Source organism: Gekko japonicus, unplaced genomic scaffold (genome assembly GCF_001447785.1).
Source record: "Gekko japonicus isolate JY-2015 unplaced genomic scaffold, Gekko_japonicus_V1.1 scaffold315, whole genome shotgun sequence".
In the NCBI taxonomy this organism is placed as follows: Eukaryota; Metazoa; Chordata; class Lepidosauria; order Squamata; family Gekkonidae; genus Gekko; species Gekko japonicus.
In genome coordinates this window covers 227,423-244,971 of record NW_015160844.1, presented here as the reverse complement: position 1 = coordinate 244,971, position 17,549 = coordinate 227,423, and the positions used below count along the sequence as shown (strand labels likewise).

The 17,549-nt window shown below is 46.7% G+C and overlaps 1 protein-coding gene across 1 annotated transcript in view; it reads right to left on the bottom strand.

Annotated features, from left to right (window-relative positions):
• LYST (lysosomal trafficking regulator) overlaps window positions 1–17,549 on the bottom strand; it is a 143,177-nt gene that overhangs the window by 10,262 nt on the left and 115,366 nt on the right. The window contains exon 46 of the mRNA XM_015419814.1: window positions 10,435–10,533. Coding sequence (XP_015275300.1) covers window positions 10,435–10,533 — 99 coding nt within the window. The remainder of the gene's footprint in view (window positions 1–10,434; window positions 10,534–17,549) is intronic.

Here is a 17,549-nt window from a genome sequence, read left to right as displayed (position 1 = left end):
CAGCCCACAATGATCCCCCCAAAATGCTTCTCCTGGGGGCTGGGGGCTGTGGAGAAACCCCCCCTCCCCACTCTGAGTTTTTAAAGTGTTCCTGTGTTACTTTCCCCCCCCCCCCCCCCCGTCTTCTCTCTGGAAGGGCAGGAAGTGAGGTCAATTACCTGCCATAGTTATGTAAATAGATTGACTTGCAAAGGATTTGGTGTTAGGAATCTCCAGGTGACTCCTGGAGATCTCCCAGAATGCCTACAAGAAGGGCTCCCAGGATGCACCTGGGTGGCCCAAGGGTCACTTGGGTGACCTGGGTGGACCAGGTCAAAAGGGATGGAGAGTGTGATGTAGAATGAGTGGAGTCAGAGGTCTGATAAAAGTGCTTGCTCCCAGGAGGGAGGGTCTCTTTGTGTCTTGGTGCTGATCTTTGGAAGAGGACAGACTGCTGAGCTCTGTTCTGCAGCCCCAGAGCCATCAGCCATGTGACTTGGCCTGCTGGCTGCAGAGAGCCTAGGTAATGAACCATCTTTAGAATCTTTTGTAACTTTCTAAGTTTGAAATTGCCTACTCTATTTCAACATCTAGTAGAGTAAGTTTAGAACCAGTGAAAGAAGGATGCAATTATGACCAACTTTTATTTGTCCTTCTGGCTGCTGATCTGGTGCTGTGCTAATATATTTTGTTAATATTTTACTTTTTGAAGCTGGTAGTGTTCTCTGGACCACACAGTTCCCCCACCCGCCTTAGACCACACTACTGTAAGAGGGGAGTCCCGGGAAGGGGGAAGGCAAGCAGTCGAGGCACCCATTGCCAATCCTCCAGGGGGCCCCCAAAGAAATAATTTGGTCCCTGTGGTAAGCAGGAGCTGGGTAGCAGGAGACCAGAGGCAGGGTCTCAGTTTGAGAAGGGGTGTCCTCCTGGCAGGAAGACCCCAAAAAGATGGTGGTGGCAGTGGCACCCTAGTGGGAGAAGTAGAATAGCACCCTCCAGGAACTGGTGCAAGCCAAGGAAGGGGCTGGAAGAACAGGGTCTGTAAGTCAGAGCAGGCCTGTTCCACCACAGGGACACAAAGGAACTGCATGGGGAGGAGTTGGAGGTCTGAACCAGGAAGAAGGAACTGGTGAAAATCAACCCATTTCCATCAACAGAAATCCTCTGTGGGATCAAACTCGAGCTGTGAAAGCTGAATGACTCAAACTGGCAAGAGCACATTTAAATTCAGGAACTACATACTATTGCTTAATTTCACCTTTTCTTCTCAAAAGTGTCAGCCACAGAACTAATTAAGATACAGAATTTTCACTGAAAAATAAGTTGATAAGGACAGAAGGCAGAGGTGACAGACAAAAAGCCAACAGTTTTGCAAGATACATTAGAGCCCTAGCAGTGCTGTTCGCTAGACTACCAAGCTGTTCATTAATAGACCTGTCTCCCTAATTTACCAGTTCTAAGATTCCGTGTTCCAGCAAATAAGTTCTTAGGTATATGTGAATAGTTTGTTAAACCCACACATTAATAAATGCTTACACCTGCAATACAAGTACTTTAGTAACTCTCAAATGATTTTGTAGTATTTGCTAGATATTTCTTGCACTGAACAGAATCGAATTGCTCCCCTACACCTGTACATAGCTGGGAATAGAAACCAGAACAGATGCTAGTGAGCATATGAGCCTGTTGTCACACCATATGGCCTCAACTCAAGCAGCTGACTAGATACAGAAGCCGCATGGAAATGAAAGGGCTCAGGGGCTCCCATAGAAATTGTTTAGTTCCATGGAGGGACACACAAGCAACAATGAAAAGAATGCTTATATTTATGGCAAACATATTTATAGGCTGAATGTAATCCCATGTTGCAATCTTGTATTTTGAGCACTTTAAGCATTACTATTTTTACATTTATTAATTTATTTATTGAAAGATTTATACCCTGACTTTGTTCCTAAAAGGGCCCAAACTGGTTGACAAAAATATCAATGTTAAATCAATAATAAATTGTAGATCAATAAAACTATTAACAAATAAGTGACAACAACATACAGAACTCAAAGTACACCCCCCAAATAACTAAAAGATCGCCTAAACAGAACTGCCTTCCAAGCCTTCTCAAAAAGTTAGTGACACAGAAAGGCTCCTGTCTTCTAGTGGCAAAACCATTCCATGACACTGGAGGTACCCCTGGAAAAGGCCCATAAGTGGGCTTTCTTGAGGCAGGTGGAACAAGGAGATGTTGATCTAAGGAATGAAGCTGTTCCACAGACATGCGTGTGTAAGAAATATACATTGTACACACACATACACTTACAGTGTCCCTAAGCTACATGTATCCCAGGCTATGAAAAGGCAACTCCGGAAGCTGCAGCTGGTGCAGAATGCGATGGCCAGGCTGTTAATGGGTCTCTCTATGCGGGAGCACATGTAGCCTGTGCTGAAGACACTGCACTGGCTGCCAATAGCATACTGGATTCACTTCAAGGTGCTGGTTTTGACCGTTAAAGCCCTATATGGTCAGGGACCTGCCTACCTGAGGGACCACCTTTCCCTGCTTGTTCCCCAGAGAGCACTGAGATCAGGATCACAAAACTGCTTGGTCCTTCCTGGTCTGAAGGATGCTAGGCTGACATTGACCAGGACCAGTGTTCCCTCTAAGCTGAGTTAGTGTGAGCTAGCTCACAGTTTTTTAGCCTCCGGCTCACACATTTTTGTCTCGGCTCAGGAAGGAGGGCTCCAGAACACACTAATTTATGCAGTAGCCAAATCGCTCGCTCACAACTTTAATGCCCGTAGCTCACAAAGTAGAATTTTTGCTCACAGGACTCTACAGCTTAGAGGGAACATTGACCAGGACCAGGGCTTTTTCTTTGGAACAAGCTCCCTGGTGAGATCAAGGCCCTGCGGGACCTCTCACAGTTCCGCAGGGCTGCGAAAACGGAGCTTTTCTGGCAGGCATATCAATAGGAGCTGCACTTTATCAGCTAAGCCCTGTGCCGAGCTAGAAGCTACCTAGAATGGTATCCACCGCTGATCATGTTCATCACGTGTTCAGATGCAAAGCATAAAATATTAACGGTCTTATGTCATGTTTTATGTATTTTATTGTGATGTATCTTGTTTTATTGTTTTTTATGTAAACCACCCTGAGCCTGCTTCAGCGGAGAGGGTGGGGTAAAAGTTGAAACAATAAATAAATAAAATAAATAAATTAAGGGTAACAACCAGCCCCTTCAGTTGAAATAAATAGGTAATCAATGACGATGTTTCAAAATGGGTATACTCCTGCTAACAGAAGGGTGGTTACTATTTGTATTAATAATTGAAGTCTCAGAGTTTTAAAAGGGCAGCCCCAAATAGAATGTGTTACAGCAGTCAAGATCTATATTATATATACTAAACAGTCTATTTTCAAATTTTAACAGCCCAGAGCTACACAAAAAACTATGGTGATGAATGTATGGACTAATTACTAGTAATTCAAAAAACTCCACACACCACTTAGAAACATGGTCGCCTACTCCAAACCCCTGCACAATGCAGGAAATTTGCAGTTGCCCATCCCCATTCCCCCAGTGAATACCAGCTGGGCCAATCTGGCCTGGAGGAAAATTCCTTCCTTACCCCAAAGTGTTGCTCAGGATTACCCTGGCAGATAAGAAGGGGCCACAGAGCCAAGCACTGGCTCATTCCTTCCTGCCCTCCCTCTCACGATCGGCATCCTGCACTGACAGTGCAGTTTCTTGAGAAAGACAGGTTGCTTACCTGTAACTGGTGATCTTCGAGTGGTCATCTGTGCATTCACACCCTTGGGATACTCTGCGCCTGCGCTGACCTTCTCGGTACCGATAGCTAGCAAAAGGGATTTTCGCGCCTCTCCCAGGAACGCTGTGGAAGCCGCCACCGCCCTTGTAGAGTGGGCGCGAAGTTGACCTGGAAGAGGTCTCTTAGCCAAAGCGTAACATAGCTTGATTACTTCCACAATCCATCTGGACAGCGTCTGGGAAGAGATCTTCTTCCCTAGGGAGGGCATACTGTGAGCAACAAACAAGGCAGGAGACTGACGAAAAGACTTGGTCCTGCCTAAATAGAACAGCAACGCCCTCTTAACATCCAGAGAGTGCAATTTCCGTTCCTCTTCATTGGCAGGAGACGGGAAAAATGACGGCAAAACTATATCTGAACGTAGATGAAACTCCGAAACGACTTTCGGTAAGAAGGAGATGTCCAAAGACAACGACACCCCTTGAGGGGAAAAAATCAAGTATGGTGGATCACACCTTAGAGCGGACAACTCACTGACTCGACGAGCAGAAGTAATGGCCACCAAAAACGCAGTCTTGAGCGATAACAACTTTAGAGAGCAAGAGGCCAGAGGTTCGAAGGGTTTCCCCATCAAAAACCGCAAAACTAAAGCCAAATCCCAGGCCGGCGTCGGAGAACGACGGGGAGGGTACAGGCGAATAAGACCTTTACAAAACTGTTTCGTCTGAGGATGCGAGAAAACTGAAAACCCATCAATAGATGGATGAAAAGCTGACACCGCAGCTAAATACACCTTAACTGAAGAAAAACTGAGTCCCAAGTCCATTCTGGACAAAATAAACGCAAAAATAGACCTCAAATCCACTGGCGGAGGAGGTAAATTGGAAGAACTCAAGTACTGTAGGAATAAATCCCACTTCTTTGCGTAAGACGTCCTAGTAGACAGTTTACGACAATTCAACAGGACCTCATTGATACGGTCATCCATCACTGAAAGCGTATTTCCCATAGAGTCAACTTGAGACTCAGAGGATCGTAGTGAAGGACCTGGCCTTCCTGAGCTTGGAGGAGATCCAACTCCTGCGGGAAGTGTACGAAGGATCCCTTGGCTAACCGCAGCAGTGTCGGAAACCACACCTGCCGAGGCCACCAGGGGGCTACCAGGAGACAATGGGGCTTGTCCTGTTGTATTTTCACAAGCACCCTGTGGAGCAGCGGAATCGGAGGAAATAGGTATAGAAAGTCGTGAGCCCACGACATCAACAGACCGTCCCCCATTGACAGAGGGTCCAACCCTTTACGGCCAGCAGTTCCAGATAGTTGATATGATGACTCTTCCAAAGGGGTTGCCATGGAGCACCCACACAAGTGTCGTCTGTATGAGCACCCCAACCCCACAGGGAGGCATCTGTGGTGATGGACATTACGGGAACGATCGGTTGGAACGGTGCACCCGCCAACAGATTGGTGTCCACGAGCCACCACTGCAGGGAGACGAGGACCTGCGGAGGCACTACCAGTTGAAGGCTCGGAGGATGGATGGAAGGGCGAAATTTCTTTAGAAACCACAGCTGCAACGGGCGCATGCGAAGGCGTGCATATTCGATCACGGAAGTGGTGGCTGCCATGAGACCCAAGGTCCGCTGAATGTGGACCGCTGATGTCACGTTGGACTGGAACAAACGTTGAATTTCCAGACGAATGGTATCTGCCCGTTGGCGAGGAAGGTACGCCCGAGTGGCTAGGGAGTCTATGACAGCTCCTATGAACTGCACGCGAGTTGCAGGTTGCAGCATGGATTTCTGTAAATTCACCAGAATTCCAAGGGAGGATAGGACCGACAATGTGATGGTGATGTGCTGAAGGAGACATTCTCTTGAATCTGCCACCATCAACCAGTCGTCTATATACGGAAAGATCTGAATGCCCTGAAGGCGAAGATGAGCGACGACAACCACCATTACCTTCGTAAAAACCCTGGGGGCGGTAGAGAGCCCGAATGGAAGGGCTTTGAATTGGTAATGGTCCTCCCCGACTGCGAATCTGAGGAACTTTCTGTGACGAGGATGGATGGAGACGTGAAAATAAGCGTCTTTGAGATCTAAAGTGACCATCCAAGTCCCTGGAGACAGGAGTGGTAAAATGCTTTGCAACGTGGTCATGCGAAACTTTCTGTAAATGATGAACCGATTGAGAAAACGGAGGTCCATGATTGGACGAAGTCCTCCGTCCTTCTTGGGGACTGTGAAATATTTGGAATAAATCCCGCGGCAACAATCCGCCATCGGGACTTTCTCTATAGCGTTTTTTTGTGTCAGCGATTGTACCTCCTGTAGCAGGGCAGGAGACGCCGGGGTTCTGATGAAACGGGAGATTCTGGGAGTCAGAGAAAACTCTATGAGATAGCCATCTCTTATTATAGAGTGCACCCATTTGTCCGTAGAAATGGCGAGCCATGCGTGCAGGAAGGGTGCAAGGCGAGTCTGAGCAGTAAGGTTGAAGTCAAAGTCCCTGTTTGGGATTCTTAGGGAATTTCGACTTATAGGCACCGGACGATTGTCCCTTATTTTTCGGGGGAAAAGACCGTGACTGAGAGGAGGGAGGTCTTTGCCATTGATCCGTAGGTGATTTGTTGTACGGTTGCCTGGTCGACCAAGGTTGCCTAGGCCACTGCTTGGATTTCGAGTATTTGGTCGTGGGGGAGATCCCCAAACTCTTGGACGTCTTGATACTCTTATCCATTTCCTGCAGAACCGTGTCAGTGGTGGAGCTAAACAATCCAGAACCTTCAAAGGGAAGGTCTTCCACCGAGGATCTGGTGTCATATGGCAATGATGAAGAGCGGAGCCAGGCATGTCTGCGTAACGCTACAGAGGTTGCTAGAGTCTTACTAGCGGATTCCAGGGAATGCTTGGCAGCACTAATTTGGTGTCTAGCCAAGACCATCCCTTCATTCTGAATCCTTTTAATCTGAGGTTGGCACTCTTTGGGCACGTGCGGGAGGAAATCATTCAAACGCTTCCATAAATTGAATTGATAACGGCCCATGCAGGCGGCATAGTTCGCCGTTTTAATGCCCATTGCACCGACAGTGTAGAATTTTCTACCAACCGAATCCAACTTCTTCCCTTCTTTTTCTGAGTGAGTAGAGTGACTCGCTTTTCCTTTTGTGGATGAGGAGACGACCAAAGAATTGGGCTTTGGGTGTGTGTATAAAAACTCAGCCCCTGATTCCTGGACCTTGTACATGTGATCCAGACGCTTATTAGAGACATTAATGGAGGCTGGACGAGTCCAAAAGTCCTTGGTAGTTTGCAAGAGAACTTTTGTCATTGGTAGAGCCACGGAGGGCGAAGTGTTAGAGTGCATAATGTCAAAAACGTTATCATCCACAAAACTGGCAACGAGAGTAGGAGTCATAGATAGATCTAATGCCATGCGTTGAATAAAATCTCCATAAGACTTAACATCCTCTGATGGAGAAATAGGTAAATCCGCTTCCACATCTTGCGAGGTGGGCTGTGCATCTACATCCTCGATATGTTCAGAAAAGCCATCTGAATCGGAGGATACATTGGATGGTTCTGGAGATGATTCGAGTAATTCAGGTTGAGACGGTGCCGGTGTGTTAATCGGGGGCACAACCGGGTCTGGTGGATGCGTCGGTATCGACTGCTTCGATACCGATGGTCGATCTTGAAAGCGCGAAATGCGGGATGACACCGACTGACGATCCCATTCAGGTGGGGGTGGTATCGGGAGTGCCCAAGGGTATGGGTATCGATTCCCGTACAAATAATGCCATTGCCTCTCATCCCAAGTCAGGGGAGGAGATGTTGGTCGGTGCCGATCCTCGACTCCACGTTCTGGGGAGGCATGAGAGGATTGACGGCTCGACATATCAGATTGCGACTGATTTGTCTGTTGAGTAAGGTCGATGTCGAGATCCGAACCGATCGGGTGAGGTTCTTGCGTGGGATCTCGACCCTGACTAGCTGAAACCTTATGGACTTTGGGTTTGTCCGTTTTAGGTTTCTTCGACTGCTGTGAGTCTTTGCCCTGCTTCCGGATCTTGGAAGGTACGGCAACGGATGACCCCTGCTTCCGGATCTTGGAAGGTACGGGGTGGTCCTTTATCGGCGTCGATCTTTTAGGTGCCGAAGCATCGATTGCGACCGTCGACGTCGATGATCCCGGAATGGGAGGACAAGTGTCCGCAGCCAAGGTAGACATCGAGGCGTGCCCGGACGTGTCTAACGGCGAAGAGGACTGTGGAGATAATGCCTTCTCCATCAGGGCCAAGTGTAGACGAGCTGCTCTGTTTTTTCTCGTCTGGTTCGAAAACTTTCGGCAATGTCTGCACTTAGAGACACAGTGCGACTCCCCTAAACAAACGAGGCAAAGCGAGTGCCCGTCGGTGGGGGATATTTTAAGGCCGCAAGTCCTACACCGTTTGAAACAACCCCACCGCGGGGCCATAGGCCAGCGGGAGGGGAACGAAAATAAAGAATAAACACCGAAAGAAAAATGCTAACTACAAAAATAAAGAAAGAGAAACTAACTAAACGCAAGTTTAGCAAAAAAAGTTTGGTACTTAACAGACCGAGGCAGAAGGCGTCCTACCAGCGCGGCGGTCAGAAGAGAACTGGCGGGATCTGCGTGCCCCTCCTTGGTCATGCGCAGTGGAGCCGGCGCGTGACCTGGGAGAGGCGCGAAAATCCCTTTTGCTAGCTATCGGTACCGAGAAGGTCAGCGCAGGCGCAGAGTATCCCAAGGGTGTGATGCACAGAGACCACGAAGAAGATCTTAATATTCATATGCAAAGCATGAAATAATACATGGTCAAGTTTAGTAAACACACTTCTCATAAAACAGGATCATGGCAGGTTACAAGGAATTTTTTAAACACACCAGAATAAAGCAAACCAGTAAGACCTCCATATAACAGATATTAAAACAATCTGAAAACTATTGTCTATCAGAAGGCCCATCTCAATAAATTGAGTTTTGAGCTGATAATTACATGTAGGCCTTCCTGGCCTTCAAAGAAAGCTATTCTGCTATTACACAGGAGCTGCCACTGAGAACACTCTGGAGTGGACAGGTTTTGATTTATTTTGCCTGTATTTTATTTATTTATTTATTTAAGTATTTTTACCCCGCCCTCCCCGCAAGCGGGCTCAGGGCGGCTTACAAGGGGCATAGCCCGAACATAAAATCACATAAAATCCAATAAAATCCACCAACATTACGATCAACAATAAACAATAAAGTGCTTCCTTTTATCAGGCGGTCTTAAGTTGTTAAAAATGATGGCATCATTGTCCAGAAATGGTCCGAGTCCGTCCGCTGTACTCATTGCAGCATTCTAGTAGCACTACGTTCAAGGACACTCCCAGCTTCGATGTTCTTACCACCGTTGATGGTAATGGTGGCAGCGGCAGCGGCGCCCCCTACGTGAAAGCCTGGTAGAAGAGCTCCGTCTTGCAGGCCCTGCGGAACTGCATAAGGTCCCGCAGGGCCCTGATCTCCTCCGGGAGCTCATTCCACCAGGCAGGGGCCGCCACTGAGAAGGATCTGGCCCTTGTTGCAGCGTATTTTACCTCTCGGGGGCCCAGAACAACTAACTGGTTCCGGGTCCCCGACCGAAGTGCTCTTGGGGGTATGTATGGGGAAACGCGGTCCCTAAGGTAGGTCAGACCCAGGCCATATATGATGGAACCACAAGTAGGTCTTGGTCTGATCAACAAAGAAGCCACTCAAGAATATACTGGAAAAGGTGGTCCTGAAGATATGTGAGTGCTAGGCTATGAAGGGTTTTATGGGATGCAAGAGGCTCCCTGCATTGGACCCAGAAACAAATAAGCAACCAATGCAACAACTTAACACTTATGTAATGTGCGAATTGTAGCTAATACAATTCCATGGCTGGGAGGGCGGGGTATAAATATAATAAATAATATGAGATAGTAAATAAGCAGAAGCATTTTTGCACTAGCTGAAATTTCTAGATTGTCTTTAAGGGCAGACCCATGCAAAGCATGTTACAGGAGCCCAGCCTCATATAGTTACCGCAGAACGAATCGGCAATTACCTAAGTTGAAAGCAAGATGTCAGTTGCCTGGCAAGCCTATGAAACACATAACCATTTCACAGTATTTTCTTAAAATTAGGAGTCCCTTCGGAAAACCAATTTGATGGAGGGGGTGGGGGAAGAGACAGATCTGGCACAGATTTCTCCCATTCAGGTCTATAAAAAATTATAGCATGGAAGAAAACCCCCCCCCCCAAATATAGCCTACTACAGCCATGGTGGCGCAGAGATTAAGACGCTGAGCTGCAGACCGGAAGGTCTGTAGTTCAGCAGTTTGAGACCCAAGTGTTGCGTGATGGAGTGAGCTCCCATCTCTGGCTCCAGCTCCTGCCAACCTAGCAGTTTGAAAGCAAGAAATTGCAAGTAGATAAATAAGTACCGCTTTGGTGGGAAGCTAACAGTGTTCCGTGCACATCAGCATTTAGTCGTGCCAGCCACGTGACCATGGAGAAGTCTTCGGACAGCGCTGGCTCTTCGGCTTGGAAACAGAGATGAGCATCACCCCCTAGAGTTGGATTCGACTGGCTTTTGAGCAAGGGAAACCTTTACCTTTACAGCCATTACACACACATGTTTCATTCCCATTTACTTACTGTACTACTAGTGAATCTGTTCATATATGCTGTGATGACACCACATTTGCTGCCAGTAAAAAGTTGACAGCTGTCTGGGACCCAAGCGCAACTTGTTACCTTGGGGGAAAAAAATAAAGTTACAATATTTGAAACAGAATGTATCATATCACTTCTATAACCCACTGATTGACCAAAGAGCTCTCAAGGCAATTTATGTGGATTAACACAACAGTTTCAGTATCAACCATCCTGTACATATGTTATAGTTTAAAAAATATATATTTATTTCATTTATACCCTGTCTTGTTTCCTCAATGAGGACTCAAAGAACCTTATATTGTTTCCTTTTTATCCTCACAACAATCCTATAAAGTAGGTTAGGCTAAGAGAGAGTGACTGGTTTAGGGTCACCCAGCAAGCTTCCATGGTGGAGCAGGTATTTGAATCTGGGTCCCCCAGACCCCAGTCCAACACTCTAACCACACTCCGCAATCCTACGCAGAATTACTCCAGTACAAACCTCACTGATTTCAAGAGGATTAGACTGTACTAACTCTGCATGGGATTCTTCTGCGCACAATTGTACCAGTAGTTCCTTAGGTGTATGTCAGCTTTTAGAAGTTCAACAGCTGAGGGACCAGTGGCTTGATTTGATATAAGACGGCTTTACAGGTTGAGGGGAAGGGGGGATTGACTGTTCTGAAATCTCTCTTTTCACACAGTTCCATGATGACATAAGCTTTCAACAACTAACAACTTAATCACAAGCATGGTGTTATCCTCAGCTGGAACAGACACACTTTGAGAAAGGCGGGCTATAAAGGAAGCAAACAAGAAAAAAACCCGTGAGCCCAAAAGGCAAAAAAACTCAAGAAGGCCAGTATGGCTGAGATGGATACATCTACTCAACTAGAATCTCCCTTAATCCAAGCCTAGAAGGGCTAAATTAACACTTGAAATTAAATTAGCATTTGAAGTAAAAGACAGCCGGGAAGGAGAGTAGCTCTTGTCTGAGCAGCTCCCTTTCAGACAAGAGGCTGACTCACTCATCCTCCTTTATTGGTTGGCTCCCAGTCAGTGCGACTGGGTCCAGTGGGGTGTGGAGGTTTGTTCCAAGCTATTTATTTAGGGTTCCTACAAGCAGGCCCCAGCTCTGCAAGGTAGCAAGCCCAGTTCAAGTGCTGAAGTGTCAGCTCCAGTGACAAAGTGTCTGGAACAGGAGAATAAACAGACAAGTTTAGAAGACATGTGAGTTCAGCAGCAGGGTAAGGAAGCCAAGGCACTAGTCTCTCCACATCCCTAAAAGGGTAAGCACACTTTCCACAAACAGATCTACATAAATAGGAAACTTATAAAACAAGGGGGGAAAGCAATTATGAAGGTAGAATGCCAGCAGGGAGTTGGGGGCTATGCAGTGTATTGCACAGAGTGCAATATTTATTTATTTATGTATTAGATTTATTAGATCCCCAGCGGGCTCAGGGCGGCTACAACAGAGCCAACTGCCATAGCATATGTATGATTATCTACTAGCTGGACAGAAGTCATAGGTGTATGCTCGGTGCAAGGAGCTCCTGGTTCTCAGGGAACGAGCTCGCACCCTTGAGGCCAAGGTGGCTGACCTGGAGAAGCAAAGACAGTCAGGCACACAGATAAGACTGTTGGGGACTTGTTAGATATGTCCCACTCCAAGAATGGTAGCCCTGCTGCTGTCAGCGAGCATATCAAGGAGAAATGGCACTGTGCTGGAGAAAGGGGAACATTCCCTCAAAAGGGACCCCTTCTACAGTTGGTGAACAGGTATCCTTTTGCACCAAGGAACCATCCCTGGGCGGGCAGGGAGGGAGGGATTCTTGGTAGTTAGTAAGTCGATCCTTAGGCATGTAGATAGGTGGGTTGCGAACCCATGTACTGACCACATGGTGACTTGCCTGCCTGGTGTAAAGGTAGCGGACATTATGCGTGGTCTCAATAGGCTAGTACACAGAGCTGGGGAGGAGTCAGTGGCACCAGTGATGGGTGGAAATGTAGTCATGTGGTCCTGGAGGAAAAATGTAGGCCGCTAGGCAGGAGACTCAAGGCCAGGACCTCCAGGGTAGCCTTCTCAGAAGTGCTGCCTGTTCCACATGCAGGGCCAGCTAGACAGACACAAATTAGGAGTTTCAATGCATGGATGAGAAGATGGTGTAGGGTGGAAGGGTTTAAGTTAAGCATTGGGATGATTCTTGAAACAAGCAGGACCTGTACAAAAGAGAAGGCCTCCTCTTGTCCTGAGAAGGAAACAGGCTACTGGCGCTTAAAATAAAAAAGGTGGCAGAACAGTTTTTAAACTAAACCCTGGGGGAGAGCCAACAGGAGATGAAATGTCCCTAGTTCAGAATGGCTCATCTCTAAGAGATGGAGGGGTAACTGTCACTGCGTTCTAGAGGGAAATGGCTTAGGACTGGCCACTGAGAAGGTGACAAACAGTATTGATGGCTTGACAAGGTCTAGAGGCCACAGGAAGAGGGTTGCAGTGTCCAAGGTAAAATGAAGGAGCTAAAATGCTTAGTGTCAGAGGAGAACACAGACATTGTGGCATTTTAGAAACTTGGTGGGATGAGGAAAATCAGTGGGATACAGTGATTCCTGGATATAAATTATATCTGAAGGATAGGGAGGGAAGAGTTGGAAGTGGCATGGGCTCTGTATGTCAGAGAGGATATACAGTCCAGTAAAATTGAGAATTTAAGAGAAATAAATTTGCTTACGGAAACACTATGGGTGGAAATAGCGGCCCCAAAAAGAAGCTTAACTCTGGGAGTTTGTTATTGCCCATCAGATCAAAGGTTAGAGGATGATTTAAAAACAGCAAAAGAATTAAGGAAAGCAGCTAAATGAAAACTGTGTCATAATAGGGGATTTTAACTACCTACACATTGATTGGGTCAATATGTGTTCAAGTAAGGAGAAAGAGATTGGGTTTCTAGATACTCTTAGTGGCTGTGCCATGGTGCAGATGGTCACAGAACCTACCGGGGTGAGACAATCCTGGACTTGGTCCTAATGTGCAAGATGTAAACGTGATAGCACCAGTGATAGCACAGTGACCATAATGCTACTAAGTGTAGCATTTATGTAAATAGGGAGTTGCCCAAAAAGACCAGCACAACCACATTTAACTTTAGAAGGTGTAACTTATCTCAAATGAAGAAGAAACTGAAAGGAAAGGTAAGGAGGTCAAATCCACCAAGCAGTCAGAGTCCCAAACCGGAAGAAAGGGCAGATGTCATTAAATTACTATCGGATATGCTCAAGCCGGTGATGGAGCAACTCGATGGTATTAACCAGCAACTGACTGTGATGAATAAGAACTTTGCATCTCAACAGCTCCAGCTGAATGAAATGGAAAAGAAAGTGGAGCAGGCTAATGAGAAAATCCAAGAGATGGACACCACAAATAAGTAGTTGAAGACTCGGAGAAGTGGAAATAAAGCAGAATCTTCAAGAAAACCGGGTACTGCAATAACAGATGGAAAAAGCCAATATGATTATCAGGTTCCAGGGAGTTCCTGAAGCAGCGAAAGAGAACCTGAGGAGGCTGCTTAGCGAGATCATTGCTCCAGTGATAGGCTTTACAGCGGATGAACTGGTAAAAGATATGGAGGTGGCCTATAGGGCATACTCCAACTATATAAAAAAAATAGCCTACCTGGAGAAATTGTGGTCAGATTCTCAAGAAGACAGACTAGAGATGCTATTTTAAAAGCGACATCAGCAACTCCACTGAAAATGGGAAATGTAATTATCAAGACTCTAAAAGACATTCCATTTGAAATCCGGCAAAAGAGGAAAAATTACAAAGATTTGATTGCTTTTCTTCAAACTAATGGAATAACGTACAGGTGGGCGATCCCGGAAGGTGTCATCTTTAAGATTAACAACAAAAGAGAGAAGATAGACTCCATTTTCAAGACTAAAGAGTTTTTGCGGCATCAGGTTGGAACAGAGGAAGAGTCTAAGGAGGAAGAAACGAAATCTAGTGACTCTGCTACCTCTGGAACGGAAGAGGACTCTGCTACAGAAACGGGTGCAGGACCTGCCAAAGTTGTCTACAATTTTAGAGACAGAAAGCCGAAGTAAAGGCAGAAGGACTCGGAAATTCACCTCTTGAAGCAAAGAACACGAAGATGATCAGAAAGTTTTCTCATAACAACTAACATAGTAACATATAAACATGGAAGATGAGCAGGAACTCTACAAGTATATTGTGATACTAACACTTGCGGTACTAACATTTACACTAACAGAAATAAGATCTCCTCCTCTTGGGTTTTTAGTTTAGTGTGGTTATCTTTCCTTTACCCCTAAGTTGTAGTTTCCCGTCCTAATTTTCTTTGTAGGTTGTAGTTTAATGCAAAATAAAAATATCCCTTTGGGGGTTACAAAAAAGAGAGAGAGAGAGATGGCAGTCAAAACCGCGAAGAGAGAGTTCTACATGGCCACAATTGCGTCTGCTAACTCACGCCCAGCTCAATTGTTTAGAACGATTCAGACTTTGACAGATTTGCCACAGGGCAAACCCAATGTTAGGGAATTGGATATTGGCTGTGAGGCTTTTGCGAGCTATTTTGCAGATAAGGCCTTTTTGCTCCGCCGTGATCTCCCCACCAGTTGAGACAGTAAGCGAACTCGAGGCTCCGTGCATGTCTTCTAGTCCGATTCTGGATTATTTTAGTTCACTCAGCCTAGAGGAAGTTGACAGATTGCTCTCGATGGTATGCCCAACCATGTGCAGCCTTGATCCGTGCCCTTCATGGCTAATTAAAGCTGGCCATGAGGGGTTCCGAGGTGCCCTCAGGGATATTATTATTAACAAGTCCCTCTCTGAGCACTCAAGGAAGTGATGGTCCGTCCTCTCTTGAAAAAACCAACTCCGGATCGGCCAGTTTCCAATTTGCCCTATTTGGGCAAATTAATTGAGAGGGCGGTGGTGATACAGTTGCAGAGTTTTATGGATGACACTTCCATGCTAGACCCGTTTCAGTCTGGCTTCTGCCAGGCCATGGGATGGAGACAGTACTGGTTGCCCTCACAAACTACCTCCAGAGGCATCTGGATCGAGACGGGATGGCAGTGCTGATGTTGTTGGACCTGTCGGTGGCATTCGACACGGTTGACCATCAGCTACTGATCCACCGCCTCACTGACATGGGAGTGCAGGGGCTTGCCTTGCAATGGCTTGTGTCCTTTCTCCATGGTCGGGGACAAAGGGTGGCACTTGGGGATCAGATGTCCCGAAGGCACCCGCTTTTTTGCGGAGTGCCCCAAGGGACAGTGCTGTCCCCGATGTTATTCAACATCTAACATGCGCCCCCTTGCCCAGATTGCCCGGAGGCACAGGCTTGGGTGTCACCAATATGCGGATGACACCCAGCTGTATCTGTTGTTGGGCGGACAGTCCAACTCTACCCTGGAAGATCTGGACCGGGTGCTGCAGGACGCGGCCGGCTGGCTTAGACTGAGTTGACTGAAACTGAATCCGACGAAGATGGAGGTCCTGTGCCTGAGTCGGAGTGGACCAGGGGTAGGGATCCCATTGTCGGCCTTCGATGGGGCATCGTTGGTGCCGAGGGTCAGGAGTCTGGGAGTGCTCCTGGATGCTGCCTTAACGATGGAGGCCCAGGTAACAGTCACTGCCGAGGCAGCCTTTTAGCATGTCCAGCTGATCAGGCAGCTGGTTCCCTTCCTCGAACACAATGACCTGGCTACTACAATGCTCTGTACATGGGGCTGCCCTTGTTGAAGCGCCGGAAACTGCAGCTAGTGCAAAATGCAGCAGCCAGGCTGCTGATGGGCATCCCTATGCTGGCTGCCTATAACATTCGCTTCAAGGTGCTGGTTTTGACCTTTAAAGCCCTATATGTCCTGGGGCTGTCCTACCTGAAGGACCGCCTTTCCCCACATATCCCCCAGAGAGCACTGAAGTCAGGGTCATAAAATCGTTTGGCCCTCCCTGGACCGAAAGATGCCAGACTGGCCTCTACCAGGGCAAGGGCCTTCTCAGTGGCGGCTCCACCCTGGTGGAATGAACTCCCGGAGGACATCAGGGCCCTGCAGGACATTTTACAGTTCCACAGGGCCTGTAAAATGGAGCTCTTCCACCAGGCCTTCGACTAGCAGCCGCCACTAATAACATCAATTATATTAGTAACATCAACTAACATTAACTGAACTGGAGAATACAAACTAACTACGCCGGATGCCGACGGGGGCCATTTTTGGGGAACATCTATTATGGCCACCGAGTTGTTATTGTCACCAGCACTTTATTTTCATTTTATTCTATTTTATTGTTGAGCTATGCTTGTCATGTTCATGTTTTAATGTGGTTTTAACCCTTATTGTAAGCCACCCTGAGCCTGCCTGTGGCGGGGAGGGCGGGATAAAAATTGAATAAAATAAATAAATATCTATATAAATAAATGGTTAATAAACAAAGGAATGGAAGCTGTAAAAGGTAAGAAGGATTCCTTTGAGTGGTGAAAGGCTAGTCCAAGTGAGGTAAATAAAAGGGAGTACAGGCTTTGGCAAATGAAACACAAGTCAGTGATCAGACAGGCAAAAAGGAATATATTGCAAAACATAGACCAACAATAAAAATATCTTTAAATACATTAGTAGCAGAAAACCAGCCAGGAAGGCAGTGGGGCCCTTGGATGACCAAGGGGTAAAGGGATTACTAAAGGATGATAGGGAAATGGCAGAGAAGCTGAATGCATTTTTTGCCTCTGTCTTCCATCATGGAAGATGGGAGGTACTTGTCCACTTCAGAACCACCGATTTCAGGAGGGGTGTTGAAAGAACTGAGTTGGATTGAGGTGACAAAATAGTGGTGCTACAACTGATGGGCAAATTAAACCTGACAAATCACCAGGCCCAGATGGCATACATCCAAGAGTTCTGAAAGAACTCAGATGTGAACTTGTGGATCTCCTGACAAACATATGCAATCTATCATTAAAATCTGCCTTGATTCCCGAGGACTGGAAGGTAACTAATGTAACCCCTATCTTTATAAAAGGTTCCAGAGGAGATCTGGAAAATTACAGGCTAGTCAGTCTAATGTTGATACTAAGTAAGTTGGTGGAACA